Below are 23,043 nucleotides of genomic sequence, written 5' to 3' on the forward strand. Positions count from 1 at the left end.
CCAGAACGCAGAAAACATAAACAAATATTGGACATGCAAAGACTTAGAAATAATAGGCTGGCAATGTATATTGAATCAACCAGCCTCTGAAAGAGACAAATAGGTCAACAGGGTGAAATCTGCAGAGTTTGATAGTAAATACTGGTGTAAATGAATGCTGATGCTAATTGTTACTGCAATTTGCAATCTTTGTTGTTGTTATTGTGAAACCAGACATTGTTAGATTCCCACTAAATATAGTGTGAAATACTACTAAATAATACAAGAAGGCAATAGCCCCTCCTGGCTCCATGTGGGTAGATGTTTGCTTCTAAATTAGTAGTCAGATTAAACGCTATATATTCTTGTTTAGTAGTTTCTGGGGTGGATTTGCCAAAGATGGGCTAAATCTGCACTCTCCCCAGCCTAGGAATATTTTTCTCCCCTCTTGAGATTGAGAACTCCGACTAGGCTTCTTAAAGTATGATTGCTTTTACAATTGAAAAACTATAAAGCATAGATGACAATTACTGTCATTTTACCATATTTGTAATAATCTATGTTGATAAGTGTTTCTCAAGCTTTTTCTTTGCATAGTTGTTGTGCACTGTTGATGGTAAGATTGCACTTTGTATTAATAATGTTAGTGCCAACAATGTCAATTAAAGCAGGGAGCTCTTTTTTTAACAGGAATTATTAAATGAGTAAAGTATACAATAAAGATGCAAAAGTACAGTAATAGTTATGTTTCCCAGAGTGTTAATCCCAGATCTGAAAGAACAGAATTATATAAAACATTAACTAATCACTGACTATGTTGTGTATACTTGCTATGTCTGGTTTATATTGCAGGATACTTTAGAACTAGCACAAAGGTAGCCTGAGGCCATTGAGATTCCCACCCCTATTACGTTGTGGACCAGCAAGCAAAAATACCAGAAACAATCTGAAAAACTGTGCCTGTGTGAACATGTCTCTGTGTATGTCTAGTTGCTTCCATGTTGCACAACTCTTTGATATCCAAAGAAGAAGTGGTAGTTTGACAATTCAGTGGACTGATTACAGTATCAATAGATTATTGGATACTGGTGTGTACTGCAATGCTCGAGATGCCTTCCTTGGAATCAGACATTAAACCAGAGTGCTGTCAGCCTAAGATGAGACTTTTAAGATCCCATGGCCATACTCAAAAAGAGAAGGGAATTTCTCAAGGTGTTCTGGCCGGATAAAATTGATCATTCACTTCTGGGCTGTTTTCAGGATATTGCTGTGTGCATATTCGCTGCCATGTTTGCCTACAAATTACACAGACTTCACACTTCACCATAAATCCTGTGAAGCATTTTGTGATGTACTCCAGATGTGAAAGGCACTATAACAATTATAAGGCTCATTATTTATTCTAAAAAATCCAACAGATGATTCCTCTATTTACCCTTGGAGGTATCACAACCAAACCTGATCTTGTCCTTTCCTGTCATCCACAGATAGTGCACAGCTAGGAGCTCTCAATAAATAGCAAACATGAGTGGGAATTCTGGCTGAGTCATTCCAATTTAGAGCTCATCCAGATGCCTTGGTTGAGACTATTTGAGAGTACCTAACTCTGTAGTGACCTGGAACTGGTGATCTTTTGTTCTAACTGTTTCAGTGTTCACTACACCGGGGTCACCTTTACCCATATGACCATATGGGAAGCTCTTATATATATTTATTTGAAAGTTGGTCTACTGAGTGAATAATAAAACTGATGTAATTGGATGTAATTTTCCAGCCCATGCCCCATTCTCATCACTGGAAATCTTAATCTGTTAATTATTCATCCGTGTCGTGTATTGGATGTTAAGATAAATAACATACTTCAAGGTTTTTAAAGGAGATTGAAATGTGAGTGGTGAATGTAATTACCCATGTGTTTATTTATTTTTAGATTAAAATATCCAGCAAAAATAAATTAGATATCAAGAGATGTGTTTGTGCTCCATTTCTTTTGTTATATGCACTCTACCTCACTGAGCCAGTCTGGAACCTTGGCGTCTTGTTTGACCCTCAACTATCCTTTCTACCCCACATCCGTGCCATGACCCGCTCAGCCTTCCCCGACCTCCACAACATCCCTCGGCTCTGCCACTGTCTCACACCCCAGGCCACCAAGACCGTCATACACGCATTAATAACATCCATGCTCGATTATGCAAATTCCCTGCTTGTCGGCCTCCTCAACTCCTCCCTCCAAAAGCGCTATACAAATGTAATTTTGCTGTTGTTGTTGTTATACAGCAGACTGAGCAATTATTACAAAATAAAATAAAACAATAACGGTTAGTGGTCTTGTACAACTTGAAAACACAGTCCACAGTCCAGCCAGCAATGGTTAGAAGTAGACATATTCAAGTGACCAGAATATATTGGGGCCTAAAATGCAGTAATTCCTAACAGGAACCATTGAGGTCCTGTTTATTTTGAGTTATAAACAGAAAAGTGTGTGATGTGATCTATTCTTGATTGACATTCCTGGACCTATTTTGTGGAGTACATTTTACATATTTGATTGCATACTTGCCAACAACCACAACAACAATAATTGCGTTTATATAGTACGTTTTGTGTCAGGAGGACATCAACAATTGAGGGTTTGCACCCGAGCTGGGAGTTGGATTCAGGTTGGATGGGGGCCAATGGTGGTCACATGGGGAGGGAGGTCAAAGAGGAAGGTCTTGAGACAGATCTTGAAGGAGCCATGGGAAGGGACAAAACAAAGGGAGTCTGGGAATGGAGTTCCATAGAATAGGGGCAAACAGCTCAAAGCCCACCTGCTGATGGTGGGGCAGGCAGAGCAGAGGACACAAAGCTTGTTAAGCAGAGAGAGCATGCGGGATGATACAGTTTAAAAAGATCACAGAGGTAAGGTATGGCAAGACCGTGAAGGGATGGAGTTTAAAAATGAATATGAGGATCTTGAACTCAATCCTCTGGGGTTGGGGAGTCAATGGAGTCGGGCGAGCATGGAAGTAATACATTCTGGTAATTTGCACTGGCAAATTAGAATTATTGGCTGCCCATTCCCCATTGGGTTAAATTCAAGATCCTTGTCCTCATGTTCAAATCGATGCATGGCTTAATCAACCCTATCTCTGTAACTTGCTGCATCCCTACTATCCTGGCTGTAGCCTCCTCTCAGCTAATACTGGTCTTTTCATGTCCTCTATCCAATGTTCCCCAACGTTGAAGCTTTCAGCCATTCTGCTCAAGGTTTTTGGAATTCTATTCCATAGATCCTCGGTTTCTCACTCACCACTTTTAACGCCGGCCTTAAGACATATCATTTTGAGTTCAGGCTCCAGGTCAGCTGTGTGAAACTCTTTGAGACTTGCTCTCAATGTGAAAAATGCTTTATAAATGTAAATTCTTGTTGTCATGTGTGTGAGCTTAAGTTGTAGCAATTCCTTTATTCTGGTCGTATGCCCATATTTTGGTTGGTTTGGAGGGCAGAGAAGGTCCCAGTAGTTTGGTCCATTATTCTTGCCTGGCTCAGATCAGGTCACTATTTTTTACTTGTTCCTTCTCTTTTAGTATGACCCAGAGATGTTTCAACATTATGGGTATCATAAAAATGCAACTAATTTTAATTATTATTTTGCAATCATTCACTATGAATACTATACACAACTGCATTTTACTTTCATGCTTGGACGTTCTAATATCTATTTTAAGATAAATAACTTGACAATTTTAGAAGTTATTGTTGGATAAGATATTTGTCATAAATAGATCCCTCTTTTGTTGTAGTAGCAGTCAAGCCAAACACAAAAAAGTCAATGGTCTAAGACTTAAGGGCATTAAATTCCTTTTCACTTACTATCCTCAGTTATTCATGGGTGAAGTAGCAATAAAACAAGATTGCACCTTGCCAAAGGACAATTGCTGTCTTCATCTTTCATATAAATCAAATGCTGGGAAACATATATGACTTTATACAAAGTCTAAGAATGGCTTGCAGTTATAGGATGTTTTTCCCTAAATACACTATGACCTTGAGTGATGGTGCAGTACTGTGGGTAAATTCTTTGACCTCTAAAATTGCCATTCTGCAACTAGCCACCAGGAGGTGCAAGAGATCAAGATGAAAATAAGGTGACTACACTTTACCAAGTTTAGGGTGACAGTGGGACAGAGGGTGGGTTTGTAGCTTCAGTTCTGAGGTTTGCTTTGCTCATGATTACAATTCAATGAAAAACTTTAATGCCTCCTCATCATAAGACACATTAGTAGAGAACCATTATAACATGGGGGAAGGGTCATAAAATCCCAACCTGGGCTATAAGAGGGCGGAATAGCCAGTCAGTACTTTGGTATTAATCGTGCACGAGTGTAGAAAGTTGCTAGCTTCATCGATGTTGAAAAATGCAGTGTGCAGTAAGTGATGTCCTAAACATCAGCCATTTTGGCTTTTCACGCGCTAGAATTTGAAGCAGTGACTAAAATTCTGACTAGTTTACTTAAATACAGGCAATCTCACAATCAGATCATCCTCACTTCTCTCTGAAAAGCAGCTATCTCCATTTGACAGAGGCATAACCTATAACCCCATAAACGCCTGCACTCAGTCAGGGAGAAGAGGGGAGAATGTGATCTATGATCCATATTCTAACCCCTGCAGGGTCTCTGGAGTGAGTAGCCCCGGCCTCAGCTCCTGGGCTCCACCCACTGCTGAGAGTACAGAGCTTTAGAGAAAATAACTGCATCACCGTGAACTCACGGCAAGTGTAACAATCTAATTAGCAGATAGGTGAGGTCTACTCTAACTCAGTTATTCTTGGCAACTACTTTGAATAGACTTGCTCCACCCACTTCAACTCAGGCAGCCGGAGCTTTGCCCTCTTTGAAAAAGGCTTGATGGACTGAATGGCATCTTGAAGAAGGCAAGGGAGGGGGTGAGGTGGAGGGACTGTGCGATGGAGTTCCAGAGTGGCAAAAGGCCCGCCCGCCAATGGTGGGGTGAATGAGGAAGGGTACGTGAAGCAGGCCGCAGCCCGCTGAGCAGAGGAAGAGAGCGGGATGGTAGGGGGTTAGGCGGTCACAGAGGTAATGGGGAGCAAGACCATGGAGGCCTATGAAGGTGAGGACCAGGATCTTGAACTGTATCTTCTGTGTGATGGGAAGCCAGTCCCTCCTCTTCGGCTCTAGATTTGACCCTTTTGCAGTGATAGCCAACGAATCCTGGCGTACACCCCAGACGGTTGATACTTATCTCTTTCGCAAGTCAGTTAAGATTTGCAAGATATGATCTGGGGTGGACAACAAACCATGCTATCCCGCTGTAATCAAGTTGCCATGCTTACAATTCACCAATGTGTTGCAACTTTATCTACATTTTTTCATTGGCCCCCAAATCTTTCTCTAACCGTTTTCCTTAATTTTTTTTAAAAAAGTAAATGTTTACATAGGGCAAGAAATAACACATCTCATCCAAAAATATGACTGATCCATTGGTCTGTGTGCTACACAAAAATGAAAGTACATTAAAAATGAAATTAAGACTAAGAGATGAGATTTATCAATTATATTGAATCAGAGACAGTTGCTCATATTAAATGCATTTTCTCTAAAGTTTAATGCATTTGTCTCAACAGAGCAATCCTGAACATTACTTTCAGAATGATGAATGGAATCATGATCTCAGCAATTCAGCTGATGAGCCTGCTTCTCAGCACCTTCATTTATTTCAATGACAAGCCGAAGCTGATTGGAAACAGTTACCTGTGATAGACTGCAGTCTATCATAGGCTTTACTTAGTTACTATTGAAGTATGTTCGTACTGAAAGATCACTTTATCCTGGATTTGAGTCAAGTATATAGATTTGAAAATGGCTTTCATTACATGCCAATTGGATCAGAAATGCCTGGTAGACAGAGCTTTCTGAGGGTGGATTTAATGAGCTCACTGCATCCCTGATTCTGGATATTTTTATCAAAGATAATAGTGCTCAAATATTTCTCTACCTACTTCAACAATCACAGATATGTAAGAATTTGTATCTGTACAAATCCATATATGTGGATTAACAATATAACAAATAACAACTGCCTTTGCAGCAAACATTACAGATGTATTGCCCACAAGATCACCTGAAAACTGATTTCATCCCTCCAGAACAACAACAACAAAATTACATTTGTATAGGACCTTTGACGTTGGGAGAACACCCAAGATGCTGGACGCTGGACAATCAGTGTTTTGGACCCGAGCTGGGGGTTGGATCGAGGAGGGTGGAGGGCAGGAGGGGAAGGAGGGTGACCGAAGGCACGGTCAAAGAGGAGGGTCTTGAGACGGGTTTTGAAGGAGGCAAGGGAGGGGGTGAGGCACAGGGACTGCAGGATGGAGTTCCAGAGGATGGGGGAAGAGTGGCCGAAGGCCCGCCTACCATTGATGGGGCAAGCAAGGTGGGGGACGTGAAGCAGGCCAGAGCCCGCTGAGTGGAGGGAGCGAGCAGGTTTGTAGGAGGTTAGGAGGTCGCAGAGGTAGGAGGGAGCAAGGCCATGGAGGGCTTTGAAGGTGAGGACCAGGATCTTGAACTGTATCCTCTGTGTGATGGGAAGCCAGTGGAGTCGGGCGAGGATGGGGGTGTTAGGGTTGCGGAGCCTAGTGCGGGAGAGGTCACAGGCTGCAGAGTTCTGGATGACCTGCAGCCTAAGAAAGGGAGGAGTTGGGAAGGCCGACAAGCAGGGATTTTGCGTATTTGAGCCTGAATGGTATGACAGTTTCGGCAGCCTGCTGTGTGACATTGGCAGAGCCATTGGTGTTACAGAGGTGGGGAAAGGTGAAGCGGGTCATGGCACAGATGTGGGGTGGTAAGGATAGTTGAGGGTCAAACAAGATGCCAAGGTTCCAGACTGGCTTAGTAAGTGGAATGTTCATCTTACTAAGAACATGTCCTCTTCTGTCCCCCATCACAGCATCAAACTGCCTTTTAAATACCAGTGTCCTGGCCTCAACCACTCTTCCTGGCTAATCTGTTTCACTTGTTGATTACCCTCTGAGTAAAAAAAGAGACTTGCTGGTATCCGTTCTGAAATTGCCCTTTACAACTCTAAACCTATGCTCTCCTGTCTTGGTTTACTTTTTCATTCACATTTAACATTTTATACATCTCTATGAGGCCCCTTCTGAATCGTCCTCTCTCAAAACTGAAGCCGAGACCACCAAAATGTGTAGAGAGCCAGGGAGAGTTTATAAATTCATGTTACTGCATGATATGTTTCATAAGAATCCAAGTAATACAAGCAAACAAGAAGATCCATAAGTCTGATTTCTAAATCTCTTCACACGACACTAGGAGACTGCATAAGAATGGACTCTCAGGCCTCACCCAATGGCGTTCTAGGACTACACATTTAACCAGTCCAGGTGACTTGTGCTCTGTCCTCTCTCACATGGTACAGCCAGGTCCTACCCTTCCATGGGGCATTGACACACCAGATACCCATGGATTATTTTTCAAATAAAAGGAGTCGAGTAAAAGCTTTGTGATTCTGACTAGGAATAACTAAGAATTGGAGTCTGCTTCTGCCATCTGACTGTTCAGGTGGACATTAACGATCCCATGCCACTATTTGAAAAAAGTGAAGGGAGCTTCTCCCCATGTGTTGGCCAACAATCACTCAGCTAAAATTAATTATTTACTTCATGTCTACTTGTTGGACATTGTTGTGTACTAATTAGCTGTTGGATTCGCTTACAAAATACACGGTCACTACATTTTACAGTAAAGTCTATGAAGTGCCTTGAGACATCCTCCTGATGTGGAGTCCTGTAGCTCAGTGGTTAGAGCACTCGCTTTGCAAGTGAGAGACAGAGCTAAGTTCAATTCCAGGCAGGGCGAAACCTTGGGCAAGTCTCCTTACTCCACACGCCTAATGATAATCCCTCCAAAAAAAAAAAACAATAATAAATTGGTCATTTTCAATCTACGACTGTTTGTGGGACATTGCTGTGCGCAATTGGCTGCCGCGTTCGTCCACAAATATGCAGTCAATTCACTTTGCAGTATATTCTGTGAAGAGCTTTGGGACGTCTAGAAGACGTGAAAAGCGCTATATCAAATGCAAGGATTATTATTATTATTATTATTCTGTGAAAGGTGCCATATGAAAATCAAAGATTATTATTATTATTGCAACATGGAATCAAGTCATGTTTGGGGGCCACAGAAACCAATACCTATAATATCAAAATAATGCTCACGTATAAATAAACATGCATATCTAGAAAAACTATTAAACTATGGAGCTCATTATTTTGGAGTCCTCTTCTCAATAAATCTTCAGGGAGACTCCTATTAGAAGTCCCTAAATGATATGACCCTGTGATATGCAATGTGTAATTAACATACCTTGTAGTGGAAAAGGAACAATCCACAAAAGAGACTGTAAATGTCTGCAGTTAATAGGGAGAGGTTGACAGCTGTGGCACTGGTTCGCTTAATGACCACAGGCATGAAGCTGTATAGACCAAACATACAGGCGCTGAAGCCAACATACAGCAGCCCTAGAGAGAACAGAAAAGTCATTAGCCCTATTGAAAAGAAAAGGAGACATAATTTATGCAGCTCAACACTCATGGAAGGTAGCTAAAACTGTAATGTTTCATTGACTCAATCGCCAGGGTGTCCGGTAGACCAATTAATGAACAGTTTACTAAGTTGAATGATTGCAACCCAGAGCTATCTGGTACAACTCTGCATAAAAGGAATTTAAGGTTTGAATACATATTATGCAATCTGATTAGCTTGTTTCATTTTTAATAAAATTGCATAATTTTGTTTTTGGAAATGCTCCAGTTATTAGAAATGGAGGAATCGTACTCCCCCCAAAATACCACCCCAAATCATTGCTTGAGTAAGCACGCTCATTCAGTTAATTTCATGATTTTATTACTCAGAATGACAAAACATGATAGAACATGCTATAGAATTATAATTTCGGAACATATTGCTGAATATTTTCAGCTTTATTGCAACTATTATTTTTGTCTTGAATATTATAAGCACCAACGCAACCTCTGTCAATGATTTTTTTATTAGATGGCTCAACCACCAAAGAAATGCACATTGTGCATCTATCCATTTCTTTGCACAAAGACAGTGTGGTGTTGTGATGGCAGAATAATGTGAACCATGTAAGTGTACATGTAAAAACATAATGGAACTTGAACCAATATATAATGCAGGATGCATAGAGAGTTATTTAGCCTCAGTCAATACATTTACTGCCCTTTGACATTTCCATTATGATGGTCACCAGTCATCAATAAATTTAAACAATATCTTCATGTAGAGAAACTTATCAAGAGAGATTTGGAGGTGGATGAAGCGGTGAACGTGCAGAAAAGCTGTCATGGTCAGGGACTGGATGTGAGAGAGCAAAGAGAAGTGAAGATCGAACACCAAGGTTGTGAACCAGTTCAGTGAGTTTTGAGAGAGAGAGGCCGAGAAGACTGAAGAAGTTGGAACAAAGAACAAAGCAATAAAATCATAAAATGTGCTTTATTTCATTTTTTCTTCAAAAATAGAAAACATTTTAGCTTCCATATGTGTTAACCTGATCCAAAGATCCTACTGCACTGGATCTCCACAGTGTATAAGGCAATGAACATTGAATTGGATCACTCAGTTCTTGTTAAGGCAGCTCTGCGCATAGTCAATCTTTGAACTGAAGATGTGAGCACCAACTTCGGCTGAAAATGTAAGAGCTTCTCCTTCCCTTAGACACATATCAGCTAAATTGTGCCCTCAAATAACAATTCCTTTTTTTAAAAAAAACACAGTGTGTTAAACAATTCTCCTTTGGGTATAGAGTGCAGTGGGAATGATGCTGAAAACAGAAGTGCTCAGGTCTGCTAACACTTTGCTGTGCATTAAAACAAACCCAGGGAATGCACGCAACCCACAGCAGGTCAATCAGCACATGAAACAGAGTAAGAGTTTGACATTTCAGCTAAGCCCAAAATAGCATTGCTTCTTTCCCTTCCAGAAAGCTGAATGATTTAATGTGGATTTCGAAGATTTCTGTCTATGTTTCAGCTTTTCAGCAGCTACAATTTTCCATCCCCCACCCCATTGCTGTCCTCCACTGGATTGACTTTAAGATACTTGTTCTAACTTTGAAATATCACTCTTGTCCCACTCTATGTCTATTGCGATCACTTGCAGTCCTACTTCCTCACTCACTCCCTTCACTCAGCCATCTCTGAACTTCCACACGTCTCCTGCCTTCTCTGGCCCACCATTGCTGGACAAGCCTTCAGTCAGCTTTCCCCCTTTTTTATGGAGCTCTTCCTAAATCCCTTCCCTCCTTTCCACTTTCAAATCTTTTCTAAAAACCTACTTCTTTGACTGCATGTATGGTATCAATCTCTGCCCGTCCCCCCACCCCCCTAATCTTTCACTCTGCTCAGGCTCTCATTCCAATTCTGTAAAGTGCAATGAGTCGTTTAACCACGTGAAAGGTGCAATGTAAGTACGAGTTGCTTTTAGTTCTCGTCTTTTATGTACTATTTCTTATGCCATATCTATGCAGAAACTTTTAAACTTCCTGGCAATATTCAACCTAGTATCTTTTGCCCCTATCCATTAGTCTCTCTGGCCTTGTATCAACCTCCTGCCATGAGAGGCAGTCTGCTGCCACTCTCTGCCAATCCAGTACTGCTCTACATCCAAAGTCTGAAAGAGATTTTTATCCCTCCTTCGCCCCCTGTGGGGGGTAATTGTTTGGTTTCAGCTTGACACCTCTTCCTGAGAGTATGGCCAGGACCGGAGACAAGTTGCGTGTGCAACTGCAGGCACAATTTGTGCCTTGCTACTTCATCATACAGAGCATTGACGCTTCACACACAACAGTGCCATGTTTCAACTTCAGACAGGGAGACTGAATTTGTGCTTGTTCTGCTGTTATTGGGTGATAAATTCCATGTCACACTAAAGTGAAATATTGTCAATGTGTCTGGAAGAATTGATCAAAACAGCTGTTGTATAAGATGGTCGCTCAGTAACCGTTTCCATGTCTCCGTGACAATGTGGCAATCTGACAGATCTCATTAAACAGACGTGCACTGCATAGCACCAGCCATAAGTTTATTCAACAAATGTGATTATTACGTGAAAATCATCAGAATATGAAGTGAATGTGAAATTGTCTCTACTATACTATTCTTCTCCATTTTATGACATTCTCCTCTTGTCAAGATCGCTAGCAATGCATCAGCACAGTGCTAAGTGAAGCTAATAAGGTAATAATGCTTGTTACAGCTCACTACACTTTGCATGTTTCACAAAACATGTGTTTCAATCTAATTTGCGTATACCACCATTGATAACTGAAAACTACCACAAAAGATAGAAGAGAGTAAAATAAAAGAGAGTATCTTGAGCAATTATCCAGGAATTCCGATTTCAGTAACATTATGGCCACTTTGAATGGCAAATCTTGTCAACTGGCCAGCATTCACACTGCAGTACATCAGCTCAGCACTGTACTGTTTCAAAGAGAATCGTTGCTCTTCATATCATGAATGCCTCGTTACATCTTCACAGAGATATTCCTTCATGATGACAAAGTGACTGCGCACCAGAACTGCTGCTGCTGGAATACTTTGGGCACTTCAGCAATAAAGTGAAACAAATGTAAAGCAACTCATGTTGTATTGCACTGGTAGCTGATGTGTAGGATGTTAGCCTGGCTCAGTTGGTAGCATTCTTAGCTCCTGGGGTCAGAAGCAGCAAAAAAAACCAGAAGAAGCAAAAAAAGCAACAGCAGACGAAAAAAGGAAGAACCAGGGAAACAAAAAAAAACAGATAGACAGGAAGAAAAAGAAAAAGGTAGGAACAGGCAGGGAAAAGGGCTCATCCATGAGATTGAGGCACAGAAACAGATTGAGAACAAAAGGGATTCATTACATCCTGACCAATAAAAATAACAATATTGTCATTATGTCTTTATGTAATTTCCCATTGTAAAGATGTTGCATAAAGATTTTAGGGATGAAGGTAGGATAACACCAAAAGATTAAAAAACATAAAAGATTCTTCCAATTTGATAATTTCCTTCATTGAAGGCACTGGATCGTGTTTCATGATCGCAGGTAGTCTTCTGCTACCTCGCTCGAGTGCCTATTCTACAGCTGCTCAACCTTGGGAAAGATTGATCCCCATCTTCACACTCTCTATCCTTTTGGTAAGGTTTTGAAAGAAGAAATCCCATGTTAAAGACTTGCTAGTGCTAGCGATTAGTGTGTGACAGATCCCTTATATGTTTGAAAATCACAGTAGTCTGCCATGCACAGACTACTGAACAAGCTTTCCAGTTTTAAGCACCAGAAATTAATATAGCTGTTCACTCATAAAATATTTAACCATTATTGAGCAGTTGTGAAGTGCTTTGAGATGTGCAATTATGTGATAAGGCTCTATATCAAATGCAAGGATTATTATAATTATTATTATTTTGAGAGGAAAAAAACTTCATAGAACATTTTCTTCAGATTGCCTAACATGAATGAGACTGGCATTAACAAATGACAACTGTCAACTCTTTTACAATTTGAGGAGCAGACCAGAATTTTCCAATCTATGTAATAAACTGGCACCGCCTTCCACCACCTCCGGAACATCACCAGACTACGGCACTACCTCACCCCTCACGCTGCTGAAACTCTGGTCCACGCCTTTATCACCTCAAGGCTGGACTATGGGAACTCTCTCCTCGCCGGCCTTCCCGGCATCTCCCTCCACAAGCTGCAGGTCATTCAGAACTCTGCAGCTCATGTACTGTCCCGCACCAGGCTTCGGGACCACATCACTCCCACCCTCACTCGCCTCTACCGGGCTCCCCATCCCCCAGAGGATCGAATTCAAGATCCTCATCCTCACCTACAAGGCCATTCACGGCCTTGCTCCCTCCTACCTCTCCGACCTACTATCCCCCTACTTACCTGCCCGTACCCTCCGTTTCTCTGGCTCTGGTCTGCTCCACATCCCCCGCCCTAACCACCCTACCATCGGTGGCCGGGCCTTCAGCCTCTCAGCCCCTAGGCTCTGGAACTCCATTCCCCAGTGCCTTCGCCGCCTCCTCCCTTTCCTCCTTCAAGGCCGGTCTCAAGACCTTTCTCTTCAACCGTGCCTTCAGCTCCCCTCTCGACTCTCTACCCCCTCCTCGCTCCCTCCCTTCCCTCCCCTCACCCTGACCATTTCCCCCCTGCTCGGGTCCTGACCCAACTGTTCAGCACCTTGGGACATTCTCCTGACGTGAAAGGCGCTCTATATAAATGCAATCTTGTTGTTGTTGTTGTTGTAAACTATAGTAATGAAACCCTGCATCTCTTAATAGAAACATTTGAAATTGGATTGCATTGCCTTTCAGATTGGATTATAAATAATCTACGTTCATCTGACCTAAACAGCCTCTGGCAGATCCACATTCAAATGTATTCATTAAATGTGTAACATTCAGTAAGTCATTTCAATTTTGTACATACAATAAGAAGCAATATATAGGAATGAAGATTCTCTACCAATACAAAAGTAATGAATAAGAATATGTGAAACAGATTCTCACCTATTTGCCAATCCCATGGTACTTTTAACAGTTCCTTATGTTCCATTATAGCCCTGCAATAAAAATAAAGATTAAATTATTCAACAACTTTGCACTTCACACAGTTGTAAAGAGGTTAGAATTATTATTGCAAATTGCCACTAGAAAAATACTAAATGATGACAAAACTTCAACATGTTTGTCCAACCCTACTAAGACAATTGCATGTTTATGTTTTATTCATTGTTAGCACTTGTGAGTAACTAAACATGTGGCAGTACTTCAAGTCTGACCACAATTGCTAGTAACTAAACATATGGGAGCAATTCAATATATCGAACTTTATGAATATTTAAGCATGTAAATTGAAGTGTGGACTGGCCGTTTGGGAGTATTTAAGTATGGGGAATCCTTCAATTCAATATCTTAACCCTTGTGAATATTTAATCATAGGGAATAATCTAGTGTTAGCATTTGTGAACAATTAAACACTTGAGATAATCCGGAGTCTGCACTTGGCTGTATGTTGACTATCATTTAACAAATACATGAAGGTCTCATCTGCGACCCGAGGCCTCTGTAGTGGAATTTCTTTAGAATTCAGGTTAATTGGGGCAACACATAAAATTCAAATTATCATACACTTTAATGTCACTGACACATAATTAGAAATTTACTCATAATCTATGTCAATAATTATAACAGAATAGGTACTACTATTTTTCTGTTCAAATTGTTTAGTATTTAAGACTGGGTCTTAAATATGACAATAAGGAACAGAACCTTTAGCATGAAATGAACGTGTATGGAATACACTATGCAAAATAGTGAAAAGTAGGATGAAAGCTGCAACTTAATTTTGAGGTTCAGATATGTTTCCAAGACTCTTGACTTTCACACTTGTAATGCATGTCATCTCTTCTCCCACAATTACATTTCAACTTTGGATTTCAAATGCTCAATCGCCAAATTTTATTTATTTATTATTAAAAGTTTACGTGAAAAAGTTTCATTTGTGCTATGAAGAGGCAAAATAGCCATGTAATTTAAAAACATACGAAAGTGTGGAATCTTAAAATATCATTCAGCTTGTCATTCAGATGAAACAGTAAACCTAGGTCCCACCTGCCTGCTCAGATGTTAAAGAACTCACGTCACTACAGTATTTGAAAGAGGACAGACCTTCTCCCAGTTCCAAAGAAAAAAATAATCATTCACTTAATGGCTAAGTGTGGGACACTGCTGTGTGCAAATCGGCTGCTGTGTACAGCTACAAAATATACAGTCACTATACTTTACAGTAATTCCTGTGCTTTGAGGTTCGGGTAATAAGGTGCTATATGAAATGCAATGATTATTATTATTATTTTTATATTCACATACTGCACAAAACCTGATGATAGATTGCACCCCATCCACTCAAATCCATTATAAGTTCTGTAGCTCTTTGGTTAGAGCGCTCGCCTTGCAAGCGAGAGGACCTGAGTTCGATTCCTGGGCAGTGTGAAAGGTTAGGCAACTTTTCTTTCTCCACACGCCTCTGTTTACCTAGCAGTAAATAAGAATCCAGTTGCTAGTCGATTGGTGGATTGCTTTTCTAGGGATAATAATCCCTCCAAACAAAAATAATAAAAAAAAGTGGTCACTCAATCCACTACTGTTGGCTGCCACGTTTCGCCCGGAACATACACAGTCAATTCGCTTTACAGTATATTCTGTGAAGTGATTCTTGAAGACGTGATAAGATGCTATATCAAATGCAAAGATTATTATTATAAACAGGTTCCATCAATCTAAAATTCCTAAGAATTAGCAAAAAGTAACAGTTAGATCCCAGTATAATGAAACAATTTCCGAAGTACTTTTCTCCATCCACATACAGTAACAGAAGTGGCACCTCTGAGAAAATAATCTTATTAGACAGCTCTGACTTCCATTTCCTGACTTTTAGCCACTCACTGAGTTGCTGTCTTGTAAGACATTCACACTGTGTTCTATCCTCCTTATAATTTAATCAATGCCATCTATACATGTTATACACCTATCCTGATGCTTTGCAATTCATAGAGTTTAAATAGACTTATTTAGTTATATACAAATTGAAACATGTATTTTATTGTGTGTATTTATGTATAATGTATTAATCTAAAAATACTTAATTCTGTTGTATAGCTTTTTTTCTGCATGAATTTATTTCACTTCAGGGGAGTTGGATATGATTTATGTTGTGGTCTTTTTAATAATCAGTTCTTTTGAATTCAGAAGCACTTATGTTTGGGTTTGTGCAGTGAAGTAACAGCTTGCAGCATGAAGTAGATGGTGCTAATTAATAGGACTGACTGCTTTTTCAACTACCCTTCACTGGTAGAAATCTAAATTTAGATATAAACAGGCAATATGTCTCCCGGATAGCATTAACCTATATGTTTCACTCAATCAGCAATACTTGTAGCAGAATTGTGAAATGACGAGAGCGGGCAGCATTTCATTCTGTTGAGTGTGACAAAAATACCATCACTAGAGCTGGTTATTAACAAAACTTTCTCAGATTGTCCTGGAGTATTCCAAGGAAAGAAAGCCTCTCTCTTCCCCAAACACCATTAAATGTATCAAGCGCTTTGCACTATTTCTAACTTATATGAAATGCATTATCTTTTGATGGCATCAATAATAGTATGATAAAATCCATAATAGGAATGCCTGACACCTCTTTAAGGATACACAGGGCATTAATCTTATGACAAGATCACAGAATTGGTTTGGAGCCCATCCAATCTCATCCTTCCAGAACCCCCAACCTTCCACCATCACTGCCTCAAGTTGCATTGCCTTGAACTCTTTTTCTGTTCCATTAATTACCCTTTGAGTAAAGAAAAACTTCCCAGTATTTGACCTGAAATTGCCGTTTATGACTAAACCAATATCTTCTTTTGCTACTGTTTTGTTATATCCAATAGTATTGATCTGGGGTTACTTTTTCAATGCCATTTTACATTTTATCCATCTTTGTGAGGTCCCCTCTGATGTGTGTTCTCTCAAACCTGAGAGCCCTAGCTTGACTAATCATTGGTGGAAGAGGCTATTTTCTCCTTTTAAAAAAGTTACTGCATTTATTACACAAGATTCAATTCTAAGAAAATTCTGTAAATTTGCTGATGCAAAAAAAAATATCCTACCAGCTCTCCTTATTCCTAAAATAATTTCTTTTTTTCCATCTTTTGAAAATGCATTTTTAGCTACTATAGGTGATAAAGATCCCCAGAAGTAATTTTTGTCTGGGAAATGCATTAATTGTATTGTCTCTAATGTTTCCCCAGAGTGTAACGTGCTGGAATATCATTGGTGCAAGTCACCTTCTATTTCAGTAACAAAAGGACTCTGAACTTTGATTTACAATTGAAATCACCTCCAAAAGAGTCCATTCCCCTAAAAGCCATTTCTTCGAAGGCAATTTTTTCCCAATCACCTGGGCTATGCAATCTTAACAAAGGTATTATATTTGACTTTTTCCAGGTCACTTAATAATGTAATAACTATGCCTAAAACATACTGCCACAACCAGTAAGAGCACCCCCGAAGACACTACCTGCATTAAAAAGCATTCACAGAATATCATCCCGATTCATTTTATACACTGTGAGGCAGAAGGCGATCCCTTCAGCCCCAACATACACAAGTGCCAACTCTGTTGAATTTACCTCATTCTGATATAATAAGGCTGAATGAATCCTCCCAATCACCACCCAGAATCTATAATAAAATGAATAATGCTGACATTTGATATAAAGTATTATTAATTATCGTATCAAGATACTGTATCTCAAAACGCTTCACACATTGAATTTCTTTGAATTATTGTTACATTGGTAAATGCAGATGTTAATCTGCTCCAGCAATATCCTTTAAACAACATTGAAATAAATGAACATTTTTGATGAACGTGGATAAGGGGGATTATTGGTCAGGTCATGGGAATTGATGAATGTTGAGGAGAGTTAAAAATGTTGCAACGTTCAAAAGGCTTTTCTGTGTCCGACAGTGCAGCCATTTCCAGTGCTCACTCACTGTGTATCATAGAGACAAATACGTAAATTATTCCCTGGTTGGGTCCTTCCCTTCCTTAAAAAGAATAATTATTACAGTGAGTCAAAAGGCCACGCTAGTCTCTGTGTTTATAACTGGGGCAATCAATACTGCAACCTTTTCATGGCTCAAGCACTAATCTGTTCCACGGACTTGGTATAAAGGAATAATTGGATTGCTTTAAGGATTTCTTTCATCTTCAAGCGATAGTCAGGTAACTCTCTCTATTCCTCTAATAGTAGAGTGAAATCTTGTTTCCTAAAAAAAAGCACATTTAGCATTTGCTTTGTAGAGTACATTTTAATGACTTGAATTAAACCTTTTGAATTCAATTGTTATTTCTCCATGCTTAGTAACCATTTTTTCATTTGATTTCCTAATTCCACATATTAAATTTCTTACTTCAATTTTCCTCATAAGACCTACTAATGATTTCTGAGAGCACTTCCACATTCAAAATATATGGCTTTGGGAACCTGGTGAGAACAGATAAATATTGTTATAAATAAATATTGTTTCCAAATAAAAATTTTCTCTTCAGCTTATACTGGTACTTTAATTTCCACGGTCCATTAATTAGCCATGCAACTCTAAAACATCCATGGCATCCCCTAGATAAGAAATAATATGTATTGTGTCTCTAATGTTGATATATAAGCACAACTTACAGCTGAGAATGCAAAAACTGTAACAGTTTGTTTAGCAATATAGGGACAACATTTGTGGTGTTCACTAAACATAGCCTATGTTTATAGTCTACAGTGCCATAGCCTGGCTTTATGGACAGGAATTAATATTTTCAGAATTAGTAGTTTAGGAGAGACTTTTTTTTGATAAAAAATTTAAGTATTCCAATCGTCCTCAGGTAGTTTAAGAGTTACCAAAAATATTTTTTTGCCCCAATCCATGACTGTTTGTGGGACACTGCTATGCACAATTGGCTGCCGCGTTTCGCCTACAAAATATAGTCAATTTACAATATATTCTGTGAAGCACTTTGAGACATCTCAAAGACGTGATTAGATGCTGTAACGAATGCAAGGATTATTATTATTATCGGGGTAGCTTTTCCAGATAGCAGTGACAAAATTGTAAGCTCTAAAGACGCATTTCCATCTGGAGCACATGGAATGAACATCTAAGAATTAAAAACACTTTTTAACAAAGACAGTACATGCACGCTCAAACATTGGCTCTGGTGTCAACACTGGAGCATGATGCAATTTTTCAAACTCTAAAATCTCCATAGGTCTCTAAATAGATGTGCAAAAACTTAGCTATCAATTCCCAAGGGGCTATTCCATTTCCTCTGGTAAGCCAATTATCTGTCCATCTGCAACCAGGGTTCCCTCTGCCACCCTTGTCCTCCTTTATTTCTCTGCTGCCTTCGACACCGTTGACCACTCTATCCTCATCCACCGCCTCTCCTCTAACCTCAACCTTCATGGCTTTGTCCTTGACTGGTTCAGATCATACCTCTTGCACCGCCTCCACCATCTCCACAAATGGTTTCTCCTCCAGCCCCCGCACCATCTCATGGGCTCTGTTCTTGGCCTCCTTTTCTTCCATATCTATATGCTCCCTCTTGGTGACATCATCCACAGGCATGGGATTAAGTTCCACATGTATGAGGATGACACCCAACTATACCTCTTTGCCTCCACTCTTGACTCCAGGACCACTGCTGTCCTGACAGAATGTCTGTCAGACATCAAGTCCTGGATGAGAGCTAACTTTCTTCAGTTGAACGTCAACAAGACCGAGGCTCTCCTGATTGGCTCCCATCAGCGCCTTCACACCTCAGGCGCTGACAGCATCACTATCCATGGTTGCACACTCCACCTCACTAAGCCAGTCTGGAAACTTGGGTTCTTGTTTGACCCTCAACTATCCTTTTTACCCCACATCTGTGCCATGACCCGCTCTGCCTTCCCCCACCTCCGCAACATTGCCTGGTTCCGCCACTGTCTCACAGCGCAGGCCGCCGCAAATCCCTCATACACGCCTTCATTACATCAAGGCTTGACTATGTAAACTCATTGCTTGTCGGCCTCTCCAACTCCTCTTTCCATAGGCTGCACATCATCCGGAACTCTGACCCTATCATCCTTATCCTAGCCTGACTCCACTGGCTTCCTATCACACAGATGTTACAGTTCAAGATCCTGGTCCTCACCTTCAAAGCTCTCCATGGCCTTGCTCCCCCCTATCTCTGCGACCACCTAACCCCCTACCAACTTGCTTGCTCCTTCGGCTCAGCGGGCTCCGGCCTGCTTCACGTCCCCCACCTCACTCGCCCCACTATTAGTGGACGGGCCTTCTGCCACTCTGCCTCCACCCTCTAGAAATCCATCCCGCAGTCCCTCTGCCTCGCCCCTCCCTTGCCTCCTCCAAGACCCATTTAAAGACCCTCTTCTTTGACTGTGCTTTCGATCACCTTGCTTCCCCCCCTGCCCTCCAACCTCCCCAATTCCAACCCTCAGTTTGGGTACGAAACTCTGTCTGTCCAGTGCCTTGGTATGTCCTCCTGATGTGAAAGACGCTATACAAATTAATTTTTGTTGTTGTTGTTATCTTCATATTGCTATCCATATGTCTCTTCCCCTGGTTATCCAGTTGTGTTCCTTACAAATTTGCAGGTCCCTGTAGGTCACTCAACTGCTGAACAGTTTTCTCTTACAGGTTCTCAAAATTTACCAGATGATATTCAACCGGCTCAACTGCGAAGAAAAGCTTAAAATGTTCTTTTCTCAATCTAGTCATTTTAGCACAGATCATTTAGGCTACAAAGTACACAATCAGGACATTGCACAGTAAATCCTGTGAAGGGCTTTGAGACACCCCTTTGACTTGAAAGGCACTATATCAAATGTAAGGATTATTACTATTATTAATACCACATCTTAGTTAGGCCAGTATCGTCTTCACAGGATATACTGTAAAGTGGTGTGAGTGTGTATTGGTGGAGGAATACGGCAGTCCATTTGTGTACAGTAACGTCCCATAAACAGCCATGAAGTAAATGATCAATTTTAAACTTCCTTTTCTTTTTGAGTTGTGCAATAGGATTTTTTACAACCCCTGAACAAGCAGATGGGACCTTGCTTTAACGTCTCATTCAAGACACCACCAATACTACAGTGCACCCCAGCAATACACTGGAGTTCCAGTCTCCTGGTACCTGCAGCGAGTGGCCCGATAACATGAGCTTCAGCCATTTTTTCACACACTTTCAGAAACCATTATCTCCTATATCAGTTGTATAAATTATTTGTATCTTAGCTTTTTTATAAATCATTTCAATTAAATTAGGCAAGCTTTGTGCTGATGGACCAATTGCAAAGTAGCCTCAGGGCACAGATACTGCACTCATTTAAAATAGGTTGAAGAATTTCAGAAAGCTGTCACATAAGCTTGTTGAAAGAGGATTGTTGTCTCTTTATTTCAGCTGTATTATATAGGAGGGCAACGTTTGTTGAACATAAAGCTACTTGGGGAAGGGAAGTGGAGGGCCTGGGTGGTACAGTGAATTAATACAGTGCACTGTTGTTTCCTTTCTCATATCTCTGGTGGAATCCAGTCCCGAGTAACAAGCTGAAAGCCTTCTGTGCTGGCTGTGACATAAAACTGGGCAGTATGCACTATGCAGGCACAGTCTCCACTACATGGGCTGTGACACACATCACAAAATTGTCCAGAGTTCAGTGCAAATTGACACAAAGTTGAAAAGCAAAATAATGCAGAAGAAAATGAGATGCTAACATGCCATAAAATGTCAGAAGGATGATTGGTAAGAGATGCTTGGCACACTGAAGGAGTGTGTTTCTGAGATTCCAGTTAAGAAATGTTTGGGTAGAAATTCCACTCTACTAGTAGTTGAGCAGATTAACTTTACTAATATGGCATTTTAGAGCTTCAAGAATTTGGCAAATTCTTAAACACAACCATAATTTTGAAGCTAGTTTACTGCAAATACTTTTAAAGATGTTAAGCCTGAATTCAACAATTAGATAAATTCCAGATCTATTCATTGCTATATAAAATAACTACTTGCTCAACTGAGCTCCCGTTTACATTCATCTTCTGAGCTTGAGTCCTTGCCTTCTTGTTCAAACATATTGCTAGGCCTCAGTTGATCCAGAACAGAGCCACATGAAAAGAATTGGTTGTTGATGACAAATTTAAGAGTAGCTGTAATTCCCTGTGTAGCCATAGCTTACAACGGCACTCAATACAGCTGTCTTTAAATTGGAATACAGTAGACCCCAGTGTGCATGATTGAGGTGATCTGAAGACACACATGCTTCGGGCCAAAACCTTGTTTCAAAATTGTTTGGCCATCATCTTGGACTGGCAAAATTCAGGGAAAATTGTGTTTGAGGACTGCCTCACAGATGGATCTATAATGTGAAGAGTTACAGCATTTGACTTGAGGGGGTTCTTGATGTTGACACTGGATGACAAAAGCAAAGAAAAAGTGTGTCTAACCCCAGAGAGAGGTGAAATACCTGAAAAGATAACAAACATATACAAGTGAAGGCAAATATTTGTTAAAGGATTTACAAGGCAGTCTAGAATCCACAGATCTGCAGATTGTAGATCATCTTGGATTGGCAGATCTATAGATAGAACCTATGATTTGCCCACAACATATATAGTCAATTTATTTTACAGTATATTCTATGAATTTTTTTGAGACGTCTGAAGATGCAATAAGATGCTGTATCAAATGTTAGGATCATTATTACAGTCAAAGCAGCTATTGCTGAAAGGTTAAACTCACAGCTGTATACCACTGAAGAAAGACCCAAACAGTCCAATCATTCCTAGAAACTCCACCCTACTCAAGTTCTTCACAATGTATTCCTCACAGATATTGGAAATTCCATAGAGTGTAGCACCTGCTAACACTAGCAGATCTCCAAGAAGCTTGTTATCACCTGGTTAAAAAAAGAAACAAAAATCAATGATAGAATTAGATTTATTTCCGCGCGCTAAACAACCTTCCTGAAGAGTGCTCGTAACCAATTTTTCTTCAACAGTTAAAAAAGAGAGACCAGAGATTATCTGTCTTGATAAATTCACAGTCCTGATAATTATCACGTCAAATCTGATAGGAAATGGCAACATTTGAGTTAGGCTGGATTAGGATCTGAGCTCCCATTCCCTAACTTCACACAACAATTTGATATGAAGCCTGGTTTCAAAATTGTTCAGCCACCATCTTGAATTGTTGCTTAGCGACAGAAAGACTAAAGTACTTTATATCAATTCTGGAGGCGGCATCGGTATCTTAGTTTTACAGAATACCATACCAGTTGAGTTAAGCCTGTATCCTATTTTTAGCTGTACAAATACACCATTCTCCGCAATCAGGAGTACAGATAATC

General features: G+C 40.2%; 1 protein-coding gene across 1 annotated transcript in view; it reads right to left on the minus strand.

Moving 5' to 3' along the window:
- slc35f1 (solute carrier family 35 member F1) overlaps window positions 1-23,043 on the minus strand; it is a 162,482-nt gene that overhangs the window by 13,843 nt on the left and 125,596 nt on the right. Inside the window, exons 5-7 of the mRNA XM_042333671.1 lie at window positions 22,437-22,593; window positions 13,592-13,644; window positions 8,374-8,528 (exon numbers count right to left, since the gene is read on the minus strand). Coding sequence (XP_042189605.1) covers window positions 8,374-8,528; window positions 13,592-13,644; window positions 22,437-22,593 — 365 coding nt within the window. The remainder of the gene's footprint in view (window positions 1-8,373; window positions 8,529-13,591; window positions 13,645-22,436; window positions 22,594-23,043) is intronic.

Source organism: Callorhinchus milii, unplaced genomic scaffold (assembly GCF_018977255.1).
Source record: "Callorhinchus milii isolate IMCB2004 unplaced genomic scaffold, IMCB_Cmil_1.0 Scaffold3, whole genome shotgun sequence".
NCBI lineage: Eukaryota > Metazoa > Chordata > Chondrichthyes > Chimaeriformes > Callorhinchidae > Callorhinchus > Callorhinchus milii.